This window comes from Moschus berezovskii, chromosome 4 (genome assembly GCF_049115385.1).
Source record: "Moschus berezovskii isolate FMDL1 chromosome 4, NW_MosBer_1.0, whole genome shotgun sequence".
Lineage (NCBI taxonomy): Eukaryota > Metazoa > Chordata > Mammalia > Artiodactyla > Moschidae > Moschus > Moschus berezovskii.
In genome coordinates, this window is record NC_142463.1 from 110,618,289 (window position 1) to 110,632,098 (window position 13,810).

At 50.3% G+C, this 13,810-nt stretch overlaps 2 protein-coding genes across 2 annotated transcripts; one reads left to right on the forward strand and one right to left on the reverse strand.

Moving 5' to 3' along the window:
• Positions 1-1,163: 1,163 nt before the first annotated feature.
• On the forward strand, positions 1,164-7,373 carry TMEM79 (transmembrane protein 79). Its single transcript, XM_055402866.2, has 4 exons — positions 1,164-1,284; positions 2,078-2,868; positions 3,138-3,351; positions 6,260-7,373. The coding sequence occupies exons 2-4, from the start codon at positions 2,121-2,123 to the stop codon at positions 6,471-6,473; spliced, it is 1,176 nt and encodes a 391-aa protein (XP_055258841.1). The 5' UTR covers positions 1,164-1,284; positions 2,078-2,120; the 3' UTR covers positions 6,474-7,373.
• Positions 7,374-7,526: 153 nt separating this feature from the next.
• On the reverse strand, positions 7,527-10,899 carry GLMP (glycosylated lysosomal membrane protein). The gene is made up of 6 exons (XM_088835869.1): positions 10,382-10,899; positions 9,676-9,933; positions 9,271-9,471; positions 8,928-9,146; positions 8,142-8,398; positions 7,527-8,027 (listed from the first exon to the last, which is right to left on the reverse strand). The coding sequence occupies exons 1-6, from the start codon at positions 10,496-10,498 to the stop codon at positions 7,862-7,864; spliced, it is 1,218 nt and encodes a 405-aa protein (XP_088691995.1). The 5' UTR covers positions 10,499-10,899; the 3' UTR covers positions 7,527-7,861.
• Between the last annotated feature and the right edge of the window lie 2,911 nt (positions 10,900-13,810).

A 13,810-nucleotide genomic window follows, 5' to 3' on the forward strand; every position in this document is an offset into this window, starting at 1 on the left:
ATAAGCAGTGGACTCTGCGGTGAGGGTGCTAAGCTGGATCTGGGCAGATGGGCTCACAGCTAGGAGCATGACTTTGCTTTGTCCGACAGTGGTCATTTGGCCCATCCGTTTGAGTGAGCCTCTTCAGATTACTGGATAGAATGATTCAAATTCTCCCCTTTTCCCTATTAAACAAAAAACGTGTATGTGAAAAATTTCTTGGAGAGTCAAGCATGACATAAGAGATAAGGCCATCCAATACAGGACTTCTGTACGTGGACCCTTCAGTTCCCCCACCCCAACCCCAAAATTTCCATTTGCTGTTAATCTCCAACCAGCCCAGCAAACATTTATTGAACACCTGCCGTCTTCCAGCCGCAATTCTGGGTTCTGGAGACCCAGGCATGAGCAACCCAGACACTGCCCCTCCCCCCATAAAGCTTAAATGACTTCAGGGGAAAAGATGCACAGGAATGAGAAGCAACAGCCTTTTGTTTCTGCCCGCCTGGTCTTTCTATGGGAAAGATCACCTTGGATTCCTATTGCTTTCTTAACCTTAAACCTAACCTAAAAAGCAAAGTGTTCGGTGGACCCATGTACACGCTGTAGTGGGAACATAAATTCACCTTCTAGACATCGACTGACCTTTCTGTCCTGAAACAACCTGTCTTTCCCACTGATTGGCCTTTCATTTGCTGAGGCCTGGCGTGCTGTGATTCATGGGGTCGCGGAGAGGCGGACACGACTGAGCGACTGAACTGAACTGAACTGATTTTGCCTGTCATCTTGTTCTTTTCCTGTGTCTGTCCCTAGAATAGTGCCTAACTAATTATGCTGCTGCTGCTGCTGCTAAGTCGCTTCAGTCGTGTCCAACTCTGTGCAACCCCCTAGACGGCAGCCCACCAGGCTCCCCCGTCTCTGGGTGCCCAGTAAATATTGAATGAATAAGGGTAGTGATTCTACTTCTTTGGGGGTATCCCAATCTATTTCAAGAGCCCTTTGATGCAGAAACCCACTCTGCCCCCTTTGCTTTCCTGTGCTGGGAGTTCCTACACATCCCTTGTTCCCAGAACACACACCTCTAGGCTCAGAAAGCATGACGTCCTCCTTTAATGCTTTTTCTGTCGGCAGATTCAGCAGGGCGGGGCCTTCCCCTTTAAACTGGGCCCCACCTGCTCTGGTCAGACAGGTTTGGAGACACAGGTAAAGGGAGGGAGACCGAAAGGAATACTTGCAGAGCCAGCAGAAGAGCTGGGCAGCTCCTTCCTGGACGCTGGGGACCCTCTACCTCTCTCCAGATGGAAAGTAAGAGGGTGTCATGGGTCCACATAGTAGGGGTGGGAGGTCCTTGGGGAGGTGGAGAGAGGGAAATCAGCCCCATCCAGAAGCAGTGAGATGGAGGACAGCAGGGAGGGGATAAAGACCAGAGAGGAGGCATGGGAAACAACCTTCATTAGACTTAGAGGTCAGAATGGATCCACCCGGGCCCTCCAGAGACGTAGGGGGTGGGTTACTGAGAAGTTTGGAAACTGACCAAGTATCCAGATTGGAGACAAAAGACCAGGGTGCACTGCCACTGCCAGCTCCTTGGGACAGATCTGTTGGCAAATCATGGGTGTCAGCTGCCAGGAAAGTTCCAGTTGGGGATGTGCAGGGGAAGGGGAGGCGTGGAGGAGAAGAGGCAGCTTCTCTGTTCACAAGATCCTTCATGGGAAGAAAGCCCTTGGCAAAATTCTAAATATCTCTCTTTCCTCCTATTCTTGCCTTAGGGTGGCCATGACCCCAGGGGTTTTGGTGGAGGGGTAGAAGGCGTGGGTGGAGGCTGGCTGAGGCCATAGCTGCCAGGGCCTGTGCCCCCTGACTCACCCTCTCCTACTGAAGAGCATTTGATGTCGAAAGGGTGCCTCCATTTCAGCTGCTCACTTCTCTCCTGCCTCCCACTGTTTGAACACCTTCCTCCAGATCAGGTTCTCTCTAAGATCCCAGAAGGGGCTAAAGCCCATGAGGCCAGCTGCCCTGGAGAGTTGCAGTTCTATCAACCCCTCCTGAGGGCCAGAGGATGGCAGCTTCTGACAGAACTTCACTCTGCTCCCTCCAGGGTGACATGACTTTGTGGTAGACTTCAGAAGTCGGGCCCCAGGATGACAGAACCCGAGACCCTGGCCCTGCTGGAAGTGAAGGGGCCTGAGACCCTGGAGAAGAGCCCATCCCAGGCCTTGGTCCCCAATGGCCGGAAGCTGGAAGGGGAAGATGGGGTTGAGTCCCTTGGAGCTGAGTCCTCTAGAGTGGGGTCTTCAGCTGAGTCTCCCACAGCCGGAGAGGGGACCGAAGATGGTCTAGACAGCACAGTAAGTGAGGCTGCCACTTTGCCTTGGGGAACTGGCCCCCAGCCCAGTGCCCCGTTCCCAGATCCCCCGGGCTGGAGGAACATTGAGCCTGAGCCCGAGTCAGAGCCACCCACCAAACTAGAGGAGTTGCCCGAAGATGAAGCCAGCTTGCTGCCCGAGAAGGCAGCCCGGGCCTTTGTGCCCATCGACCTACAGTGCATTGAGCGGCGGCCCCAGGAGGACCTCGTTGTGTGCTGCGAGGCCAGCGAGGGTGAGCACCGCCGGACCTTCCTGCCACCCCGGGCCACCCACCCTGAGCCCCCGGAGTGCAAGTGGGCCGAAGCGGTGGTGAAGCCCCCTGGCCGCTCCTGTGGGCGCTGTGGGGGCCGGGAGGCGCTAAGGGCCGTGGCCTCGGTGGGGGCCGCCCTCATCCTCTTCCCCTGCCTGCTCTACGGGGCATATGCCTTCCTGCCCTTCGATGCCCCACGCCTGCCGACCATGAGTTCCCGCCTCATCTACACCTTGCGCTGTGGGGTCTTTGCCACCTTCCCCATTGTACTGGGTGAGCCTGGGCCCTATGTGAAGGGAGGGGGCGTCTGGGAGTTGGGCTGGAGGGCAGGGCCTGCCTGACTTGGCAACCAGGGAAGTCTCCCATCACGAGACCTGGACCCTCAGGGCCTCCCACACCCTGTCACCCTGTGTGCCCACCTCCGCTCAGGACCAGCTCAGCCCCAACCCGGGTGCAGAGCCCATGCTCATGCTTGACTCTGCCGCCTGCATCCTCACCTGGCCCTCCTCACCTGAGCCTGTGTGCACTCCAACCCCACCCAGGGATCCTGGTGTATGGGCTGAGCCTGTTGTGCTTTTCTGCCCTTCGGCCCTTCGGGGAGCCACGGCGCGAGGTGGAGATCCACCGGCAATACGTGGCCCAGTCGGTCCAGCTCTTCATCCTCTACTTCTTCAACCTGGCCGTGCTTTCCACCTACCTGCCTCAAGATACCCTCAAACTGCTCCCTCTACTCACTGGTCTCTTTGCCATCTCCCGGTGAGTTGGGGCTGGGTAGGGGGGCACAGGGGAGGTGGTGGTGCTTAAGGGACCTGGGCATCTGAATGTCTGCAGAGCCAGGGAGATTCTGGATTCTGAATCAGCTCATATGTGCACCTTGGAAAGTTGAGTCCACTCTCTGCCTTGCACTTTACCTCACTTGGCAGCTCCTATGTCTTTCACAAGACACATATATCAACCTAGAACAGGAAGGGAAGGGCTTTCGGGTGTCACCTAGACCAACTTTCCACCCACTGCAGCCACTCCTTTATGACACTCTGGTCAGGTGGCCATTGGCTGAACATTGGTTGAACATCCCGTGACCAAATGCTTTGTTCTTTATAAGGCAGTCTTATTTCATTTATCAAAAGTCCTAATTTTTGGAAAGTTCTCTTTTATACTGTGCTAAAAACTTCTGCCCTGACTCTAACCTCTGGAATTCTCTAGTCAATTCAGATCTTTGACAATAGCTCTCAATTCTGATTCCCAACAGTCTGCTCTCCCAGTGCTTACTTTGCTAAATGGTCCTGGTCCCTTCACTAGCCTGTCTCTTTCCCTCTAGGCAGGATATTCTGCTTATCAAATGGGAGGGGGTGGGGGCTGGTCAAGGGATTGTCCTGTTCATCCAAATTGAGCACACATAGGTCTCATAGCAGCCTCATTACTCTCCTTTCATTTAGAATTTGAAGATCCTTAGGGGTATTTTCATGTAAACTATGTTAACCCAGAAAGTTACCCTTGAATTTCTGAAGTCTTTCAGAAATGCAGATCTTTCCATTCCCCCCCACCCCCAATACATTTCCTTTTGTTATTTTCTCTCTTTTTAAAAAGATTTTATCATATTTACTTATTTATGGCTGTGCTGGGTCTTTGTTTCTGAGCAAGGGCTTTCTCTAGTTGCAAAGTGGGGGCTATTCTCCAGCTGCAGCATGCGGGCTTGTTTCGGAGCACAGGCTCAAAGCACACAAGCTTCAGTAGTTACAGCATGTGGGTTCAGTAATTAGGGCTCGTGGGCTCTAGGGCACGGGCTCAGTAGTTGTGACACAGGGGCTTAGTTGTCCCACAACATGTAGGACCAAGCTTCAGCATCCTGGAGCTGTGTCCCCTGCATTGGCAGGTGGATCCTTAAACCACTGGACTACTAGGGAAGGCCTGTTATTTTCCATATAGGATTCCAGGTGGCTTTAACTGCTAAAGCATTCTTCCTGTGAAGCTAAAATCTGTCTTCCTGTCACTTCTAAGTGTAGTCTAATGGTCATCTATTCGGCCAGTCTCCTGACCGTCATACAGCTGTGCGTGTTCTTCCAGCAAATGTTTTCCAAGATAAATATGTTCCTGTTCATGTAACTCAACCTCCCATCTCCTTCTAAGGGAATGCTGGTCTCAGATAAGAAGTTCGTTTCATTTGGTTTAAGCAGTAAGAATCATTAGGGAGCTAAAGGACCAGCGGTTGTCTGGTCCATTTTACCCATTTTACAGAGAGAAAGTGACTCTGAGAGGCAGTAACGACAGACTGGGGGAGAAGAGCTGCATAGGGCCATCAGCAGCAGAGGCAGGGCTAGAACCAAAGTCCCTTCCCTCTCTCATCCAGGGTCCTTCTTTATGGGCAAGTTACTTGCAGCATGTCCTCTTCCCTCTGGTACACAGGTAAAAATATAGGGGCATCTCAGTTTTGTAATAGACGGTCCTTCGTAAGTTAAGGGGAGACTGCTGCCCTCCTTCCACTGAGGGGTGTGTATTTTTGAATGGATCTTCCAAAAGGGGAAATTTAGTTGTGCCTGATTCATCCCTCTGGGCTTCAAGCTCTCTTGAAGCTGGCTTCCTTACTCTCTTCTTTCCCCTAGCCTCTCTAAAATGGCAGGAGAGAGGCTGATGAACAGGTATGGGTTCAAATCACGGTTTTACTGTTTCCCCAATATGTGACACTGGACCCATCTTAACCTTTTGGAATCTTAGTTTCTCCATCTACAAAAGGGGAAATAAACACAATGCAATGTACTGCAGCTGCGAAATAGTGAAGCTTTTTATATAGTGATATGACACAAGTGCTTCTCAGGTGGGTCAGTGGTAAAGAATCCACCTGCCAATGCGGGAGATGCAGGAGATGTGGGTTCAATCCCTGGGTTGGGAAGATCCCCTGGAGTAGGAAATGGCAACCCACTCCAGTATTCTTGCCTGGAAAGTTCCATGGACAGAGGAGCCTGGTGGACTATAGCCCATGGAGTCTCAAGGAGTCGGACACAACTGAGCACACACACACAATAACATAATCTCCAAGACGCATTAAATGGGGGGAAAATCAATGTGCAGAACAGTCTCTATAGTATGCTCAGTTCAGTTCAGTCGCTCAGTCATATCCGACTCTTTGCAACCCCATGGAATAGTATGCTCCAAAACCTCAAAAAAAAAAAAAAAAAAAAGAGGCAGGGGAGGAAAACATAAATTTTCTTGCTTACATACACAGAAAACTTCACGACGTACAAGAAACCATAATATTGGGTGTCTGGGGTGGGAGTAGAATAGAGGTGAGGAGGTGAAGGGAGAGAACAGAGTATCTGGGAATCAGTAAGGAAAACATTTTACTATACTCACTGGTGCCTTTGAATTTTGAACCATGTAAATGTGTATTGCCTACTCAAAACTTTTAAATTCACATCTGAGAAGTGTACAAAGAGGGAGGTGAATAATGTACACACTGCATAGAGATGTGAGGTCTAAATTAAATAGTGCCCCTAAAATAATTAGTACCATGCCTGGCACGGACGTCAGTGCATGAACACTCGTTGTTTTCAGAGGTATCAGTTGTGCCAACCCCCATCTGCCTCCCTCACTTTCCACTCTCCCTATCATCAGCCTGTTAGCTGATGCACTTCCCTCAAGGAAAGCCCAACCTTTTCTTGCCTCCCAGCCTCATATACTGGCTGACCTTCGCCGTGGGCCGCTCCTTCCGAGGCTTTGGCTACGGCCTGACGTTCCTGCCTCTGCTGTCCATGCTGATGTGGAACTTCTACTACATGTTCGTGGTGGAGCCTGAACGCATGCTCACTGCCTCCGAGAGCCGCCTGGACTACCCTGACCATGCCCGCTCAGTCTCAGACTACAGGCCCCGCTCCCGGGGCTGAGCTGCCCCAAACCCACTTTGTTCCTGGGTGGGATGAACCCACCTACTGCCCCGACAGGGGTGCTATCCAATCAGAGCGTGGGGTGCTCCCCTTCATCTTAGGAGCCTGGGACAATTATGTGGGAAGGACTTAAACAGTCTTTCAGGGAAAGAGGTGGACAGCCATGTTCCTTAAGAATGCTGAGGACATGGGACCAGGGGCAGAGGCATGGTTCCTTCCTTAGCAGCCTCTGACTGCTGCCACCAGGGCCCACAAAGAGTGGACTCTGCTCCCCACTCTGCAGCCTCCTGCCTGAGGCAGCTGGTAGAGCATAGCCAAAACTCTGACCATTTCTGTGCTGGGCGTCTAAGCAGAGGGCCTCCAAGAGACTGGAAACATTGTCTATGCCTTAGGTAAAGGCTGGGCATCAGATCAAATAGGACCTTCCTGTTTGGTGAAAACCCTTCTGGGGACCTGGGTTCAGGACCTTCCATGACTGGCCTTCATAGGCCCTTTAGCCTCAGCCAAGTCAGTTACAGCTGCTGCAGCCCAGAGTGGCTGACTCTTCTCTTCCAGCCCTTTAGGTCCCTGTAACTTTGCACCTCCAAAGTGCCCAGTCATCTCTCTCCTGTGGGAAGAGGAGCAGACAGGGGAACCTGCTTCCTAAGAGGTGTGTGTGTGTGTGTGTGTGTATGTGCGTGCATACCCACACATGTAGTGGCTGGGAGTGGTTGGAAGGCATGGTGGCTGATGTTAACCCCGTCTGAATATGTATATAATAATAATAAACGATTAATACCAGTCTTTTGTGCCTCTTCCTTCGGGTATGCCCCTCAACCTCAAGTGTCCCTTCCTTGTTTGAGTCAGACTGCACCAGAAACATCCCAGCTCCATACTGAAGAGTGGCTGGCAGGAGCCTGGTCCTATGGCAAGGGAGAGAACTAGGCCTGATGAGGGAATAGGGCTTCAAAAAGAACTTGCCTTCCACGCCCCTCCTTCAGCCCTCTCCTTCCCTGGAACCAGGTCCCAACCTGCCCAACAACGCACCACACTAAGAGACCAGCCCTGTGTGGAAAAAAAAAAAAGTCTATTTCATGCCTTCCAGGGCAGCAAACAGTAAGAAGGCCTCTCTCATTTAGGCCTGTGAGTCCCATTCAAGGGAAATGGGATGGTGGAGGAACGGGGAGGCAACACGGAGAGGACCTTCCCTCTAGCAATCATTCTGTGTCTGGTCCCTCCTCAGAGTTGGAAGGAAGCCCCACCTGGGTCCCCCAGGAAGCTGAGGCTGATCTGAGGTTCTACTGAAAAGGAAGATAGGAAAGAGGAGGAGCTAGCTGGGAATACTGACCCTCAAACCTGCAGACCAGCAAGGCAGGTCCAGTAATGTCCTTTCCTCTAGAGAGCAGGCCTCAATTTATGGACTGGTATTCAGAGTGCCGCTTGTGGCCCAGCAGCAGAAACAGGCCTCCTGCCAGCAGCACGAGTGCTGGAGCACCCAGGGCCACTGCCATGATGCCAAGGACTAGTGGGGACAAGGCATCCACTGGAGGGGTGCCCACACCCAGGAGCATGGACCTAGAGCAAGCAGAGTGAGAAGGAGAGGGAATCAGGCTTAGGAGGGAAGGCTGAGAGGCCTAGCCTTCCTCCACTTCAACCTCCCAAATCCGTGGCCCAGGCCTTGACTCTCACCAGCTGAGGTAGTGTTGGTCCCAGTAGCCAGGGCCTGTAGAAGCCCCGAATGTCAGATTGAAGGCACAGAAGTTGTTCTGGGTCTTAAAGAAGGCTCGGACAACGGGTGACTGGGGGAGAAGGTATGCCAAGGTGGGGTAGAGCGGGGAAGACTGGCAGGGCATGGCTGACTCCCGGCTGCCCTCCTTCTGGGAGAAAGCCACTGGCCGCCACTGCATGAAGCCTGATGGGAGGGAGCCCCACAGCAGCTGGGCCAACTGAGGAGAAACGCAAACACATAGGTTGAGGAGGATAAAAGATGCTGTCCCCCAGCCCTTTCACAGCCTCCCTCTGTCATGAGTTGTCCTGAATCCTAGGCCTGGTTGGGAGGGAGCCCCACAGCAGCTGGGCCAACTGAGGAGAAACGCAAACACATAGGTTGAGGAGGATAAAAGATGCTGTCCCCCAGCCCTTTCACAGCCTCCCTCTGTCATGAGTTGTCCTGAATCCTAGGCCTGGTTCTAGAACTCACAGCTGGATGGCACTGAGTCCTTTCCCAGTCTCAACACTCAGCAAGCCTGCACCAGCTCCCAGCTCTGGGACCCCGGGCCCTTGCACATCCCAGCAGTCAGGGCAATAGTCACACTGTACTGCCTTTCCTCTGGGCTAAATTCATTAGCATAGTGTTCAGCACTTAAAGGAACTGAATGAAGCGTTGCTAAACAGTAAACTGTTGAATGATTTTGAGGTCCTGACAGAGTCCCCCTTCACACCCCCACCTGTCTGCTTTTCTGCTGGAAGCCTCACCTGGAAGACAGCAGGGGCATACTCATCATCAATGGAGTGCTGCTCCTGCACTGAGGGGCAGCCAGGGCCCTGGCCCAAGGTGGCTACCTCCAGCCCAAACAGGGAGCGGTTTCCCCGGGGAGAGACCCCAACCAGGGCCACCTCTAGCTGGCAGGTGTCCGCCGAGTGCAGGAGGCGAGGGGGTTGGGCTGGCCGGCCAGATGTGGAGAAGGCCTGGACCTAAGTTGGAAGAGGCATGGGAGAGGTAGGAAGCAGGTGGATGCCCATGTTTGAAGGCGACCCCTATCATTAACTCCCACCCTCATAAACCAGCCTTTTGAATTCAAATTCCCTATATCCTTACCCTGAAGGCCAGGCTGCCATTGGCAAAAGCCCCAGTGTGGTCGCGAATGGGGTGGCCTCGAAATGTGGCGCTGAGGGTGGCAGGATCCAGTGAGTCAGTGATGTTGTTCCAGGAGAAATTGGCCAAGGAGTACGGGGAATATGATTTTCCTGGAGGCCTTGAGGCCGCATCGGACATGTTGGTGCTGTCAAACTCAAACAGCTGTAGTGGGGAAAGGGGTGGGGAGGGACAGGGTTTGCCCGGGTCCAGCTTTCTCCTGAATCACCACCCCGCACTCACTGGCCCCACCCCAGGCTCTCACACACGACTCTACTTCACCTACTCCCAGTCTTCAATTTCTCCCTCCAACTGGAATGAACCCTCTCCTCTGCACTCTTACCCTTGGATCTCCCCCAACCTCCTCACCCTGGTAAAGACAAGGGCAGAAGAAAATTGGATGCTCTTGTCGGGGAGCACCGTCAGGCCCCCGTCAGGATCAGAGGAGAGCAGCAGGCTCCAGTTGACATGCAGGGTGCTGTTGGGGGTGTTGGTGGCCACCAACAGCACTGCTGGGGGGCCCAGGCTGCTCCACACATAGTGCAGCGTGGAGTTGGTACCCACTGCCCGAATATGAAGCAGGTTCTGGGAAAAGTCCGGCCAGTTAGAGATGACCTTCAGAGACACCTGGAACAAGGAGTAGAAGTTGGTCAAGAGAACAGGGTCAGGGAGAGACACAGGACACGGATGTCTGGGGATGAGGGGGGCTTGCAAAGTGATGGGGAAAGTGCAAGAGGACTGTTTGTGGGAGCTAAGAGAACCTCACTGTAAAGGGCAGCCATGGGGTGGAGGAGAGGCGGGTAGAGCCCAAACTGCCCTAACCCTGGTGGAGAGATCAGGGCACACGGCTGAGAGGAAGGAAAAAATCCAACACTTGATGGGACCAGGCTCACTCAGGGCTAAGTCAGGGCCCAGATTCTACCACATCCATCCTACCCCACAATCCTGTACTAACCCGTGGCTGCCCCGACTCCTCAATGCAAGCGCCTTTCATCCCCACCCTTTGGTTGTCTCAGATTCCAACCACCCGTTCAAGGCAGCATATACTGAAACACCTATTGCTCCAGCCCCTCACCTGGCGGGTCTCCTCCCCCAGTAGGCCAAGTGGAGCTGCCGTCAGTAGACTCAGGAGGAGCACGGGGCTGGGGGCACAGTACCCCCAACCCCGGCTAGGCTTTTCATAGCCGCTCATGTGGTCCCAACTTCAGAGGACGGAAGAGACGCTGAAGTCATGTGACTCACAGACTCAGCTGACCTCTTAAAAGGGCGGGGCCGTCACAACAGTTCTTAAAGAGACCATCTCCCTTCCGTTTTTTGAAGTAAGCATAGAATCAGAAAGGTTAGGAGTCTGTCGTCCTCAACTGAGCTGGCAAGCGAGCCATTTCAGACTAGATTTGCAGACACACTCCTAACCTCTCCTACCCAACTGGCCCCATTAAAGTTACCTACAAGGTGGCATGATATCTGGATTCAAACATCCAAATGGAATCTACAGAACCACCGTGGCAGGGAAGGCACAGAGAATTTGGAAGAATTCAGTGGGGGAATAGCACACCTCAGAGGGTTCTTTTTGTCAATTATTAATAATTATTTGGGGACGACAGAGAATGAGATGGCTGGATGGCATCACCGACTCGATGGACATGAGTTTGAGTGAACTCCGGGAGTTGGTGATGGACAGGGAGGCCTGGCGTGCTGTGATTCATGGGGTCGCAAAGAGTCGGACACGACTGAGTGACTGAACTGAAGTGAATAATTATTGAGCCCCCAGCTATGCAGGTTCTTGTCTTGGAAGAGAGCTCACAATTTTACTGTGGAGAAAAGAAACCTCAGAAAACAAGACAAGAAAACATAGAACTGAATACATAACTCAGCTCATGCCTGGCTGAATGAATGCACATCTGGTTTTTGTGTCTTAATCCTAGTCATTTTAGCTAAGAAAAAATGCATACAGTACAGTATTTATCAAGTACCAGAGGATATCAGCAACCTGAGACCACCATTATTACCAGTTTCTTATGTGTCTTTCCTAAAATATTCTATGTGTGCTCATGTTTATGTATGTTTTGGCCACACCACATGGCATGTGGGATCTCAGTTCCCCAACTAGGGACTGAATCCATGCCTTGCAGTGGAAGCAGTCTTAACCACTGGACTGCATACATACATACATATTTAATAATACTACATACATATATGTGTGTAATGGAATCCACTCTCTAGAAATTTTTTTCACATATATTGAGGACTATTCTGTATCGCTCCAGTCTTTCACTGCAGGGGGGATATTCCGTGGATATACTTAGCCAGAACCTTGATAGTATCCAACATTTTGCTACAGGCAAAAAACACTGAAAAGAATATCCCTGTATGAACAGCATTTCATACATATCTGTAACCAATTCTGTAAGATTAATACTCAGGAGCAGAATTGCCTCAAGTTGCCTTCTATGAAGTTCATCAGTTGCTAACACCATGTTTGAGGGCTCATCTCCCCCACACTCTCACAAGTGCTTACCAATTTGCATTTACCCGATGAATAAAATCAAACACTTCTCCATGTTTTATTAGTCATTTATTTTTGCTTCCCTGGAGCTATTTTGCCTATTTTTCTGAGTCCCTATCATTCATTCATTTATTGTCACACAGCACAGCTTGCAAAATCTCAAGTTCCCTGACCCATGATGGAACCTGCACCTTTAAGCATGGAGTCCCAGGGAGTGCCAGGGAATTCCCCTGATATGTAAGTATATATTTTAAAAATTTACTTTTGGCTGTGCTGGGCCTTTGTTGCTGTGTGTGGGCTTCAGTAGTTGTGCTCCTCAGGCTTGGCTGCCCCGAGGCACGTGGGATATTCCCAGACCAGGGAACTCATGTCCCCTGCATTGGCAGGCAGATTATTAACCACTGGACCATCAGGGAAATCCTGATGAGCTTATTTTTAAATCTCATGTTTTCTTCTAGTGCTCTTATATTTAAATCTTTCAGTTGCCTACTAATTTTGCTGTAAGAAACAAAAAGGATCCAATTTCATTTTTTTCCCTCTGATAAACTCGTTTCCTTAAAAATTTTCATTGTTTTTCTGACCTTGCTATCCAAAGCAATCTATAGATTTAATGTGATCCTTATCAAATTACCCATGACATTTTTCACAGGAACTAGAACAAACCCTAAAATTTATATGGAACCATAAAAGACCCAGAACTGCCAAAGCAATCCTTAGGGAAAAGAACAAAGCAGGAGGCATAACCCTCCCAAACATCAGACAATACTACAAAGTTACAGTAATCAAACAGCTTAATACCGGAACAAAGACAGACATGAATCAATGCAACAAAAGAGTCCAGAAATAAACACATAATACCTACGGACAACTTATCTTTGACAAAGGAAGCAAGAATATAGAATGAAAAAAAGTATCTTCAGCAAGTTGTGTTGGAAAAGCTGGACAGTCTCAGTAAATCAAAGAAGGTAGAACACACCTCATACCATACACAAAGTGAAAGTGAAAGTCACTCAGTTGTGTCCAACTCTTTGCGAGCCTATGGACTATACAGTCCATGGAATTCTCCAGGCCAGAATACTGGAGTGAGTAGCCTTTCCCTTCTCCAGGGGATCTTTCCAACCCAGGGACTGAACCCAGGTCTCCCGCATGGCAGGCAGATTCTTTACTAGCTGAGCCACAAAACGAACTCAAATGGCTTACAGACAAACATATGTATGTGAAAATCGCTTAGTCCTGACTTTTTGTGACCCCAAGGACTGTAGCCCCTCCAGGCTCCTCCATCCATGGAATTTTCCTGGCAAAAATACTGGAGTGGATTGCCATTTCCTTCTCCAGGGGATCTTCCCAACCCAGGGAACGAACCTGGGTCTCTTGCATTGCAGGCAGACTCTTTACTATCTGAGCCACTAGGGAGGTGACACAGACAATTTTAAGACATCATAAAACCCCTAAAAGAGAACATATACAAAACATACTCTGCCACAAATCATACTGATGATTTCTTAGGGTAGTCTCCCAAGACAACAGAAATAAAAGCAAAAATAAACAAATGGGACCTAATCAAACTTACAAGCTTCTATACAGCAAAGGAAACCAGAAACAAAGTAAGGCAATCTACATACTGGAAGATATTTGCAAATGATGTGACCAACAGGGAATTAATTTCCAAAATATACAAACGGGTCATATAACTCCACTCCAAGAAAAAAACAACCCAGCTGAAACATGAGCAGAATACCTAAACAGACATGTCTCCAAAGAAAACATACAAATGGCTAACAGGCAGATGAAAAGATGCTCATCACACTGTTAAAGAAATGCAAATCAAAACTAGATTAAATCAACTATACTCCAATACAAATTATAAACTATGAGCTTACATATATATATATATATATATATATATACCCCAGTCACCATGGCCATGTCACACCAAAAATGTCTACAAAGGGACTTCCCTGGTGTGGTCCAGTGGTTAAGAATCTGCTTCCACTGCAG

What these genes read in the sequence shown, in the direction of transcription:
- TMEM79 (XM_055402866.2), top strand. Translation starts at nt 2,121, where the DNA reads ATGACAGAACCCGAGACCCTGGCCCTGCTGGAAGTGAAGGGGCCTGAG. An exon ending in CACCTTCCCCATTGTACTGG is followed by an intron (nt 2,869 to 3,137) that starts GTGAGCCTGGGC and finishes AACCCCACCCAG; the next exon opens with GGATCCTGGTGTATGGGCTG. An exon ending in GGTCTCTTTGCCATCTCCCG is followed by an intron (nt 3,352 to 6,259) that starts GTGAGTTGGGGC and finishes CTTGCCTCCCAG; the next exon opens with CCTCATATACTGGCTGACCT.
- GLMP (XM_088835869.1), bottom strand. Translation starts at nt 10,498, where the DNA reads ATGAGCGGCTATGAAAAGCCTAGCCGGGGTTGGGGGTACTGTGCCCCC. An exon ending in TGGGGGAGGAGACCCGCCAG is followed by an intron (nt 9,934 to 10,381) that starts GTGAGGGGCTGG and finishes TCCTTGTTCCAG; the next exon opens with GTGTCTCTGAAGGTCATCTC. An exon ending in GACCAACACTACCTCAGCTG is followed by an intron (nt 8,028 to 8,141) that starts GTGAGAGTCAAG and finishes TGCTTGCTCTAG; the next exon opens with GTCCATGCTCCTGGGTGTGG.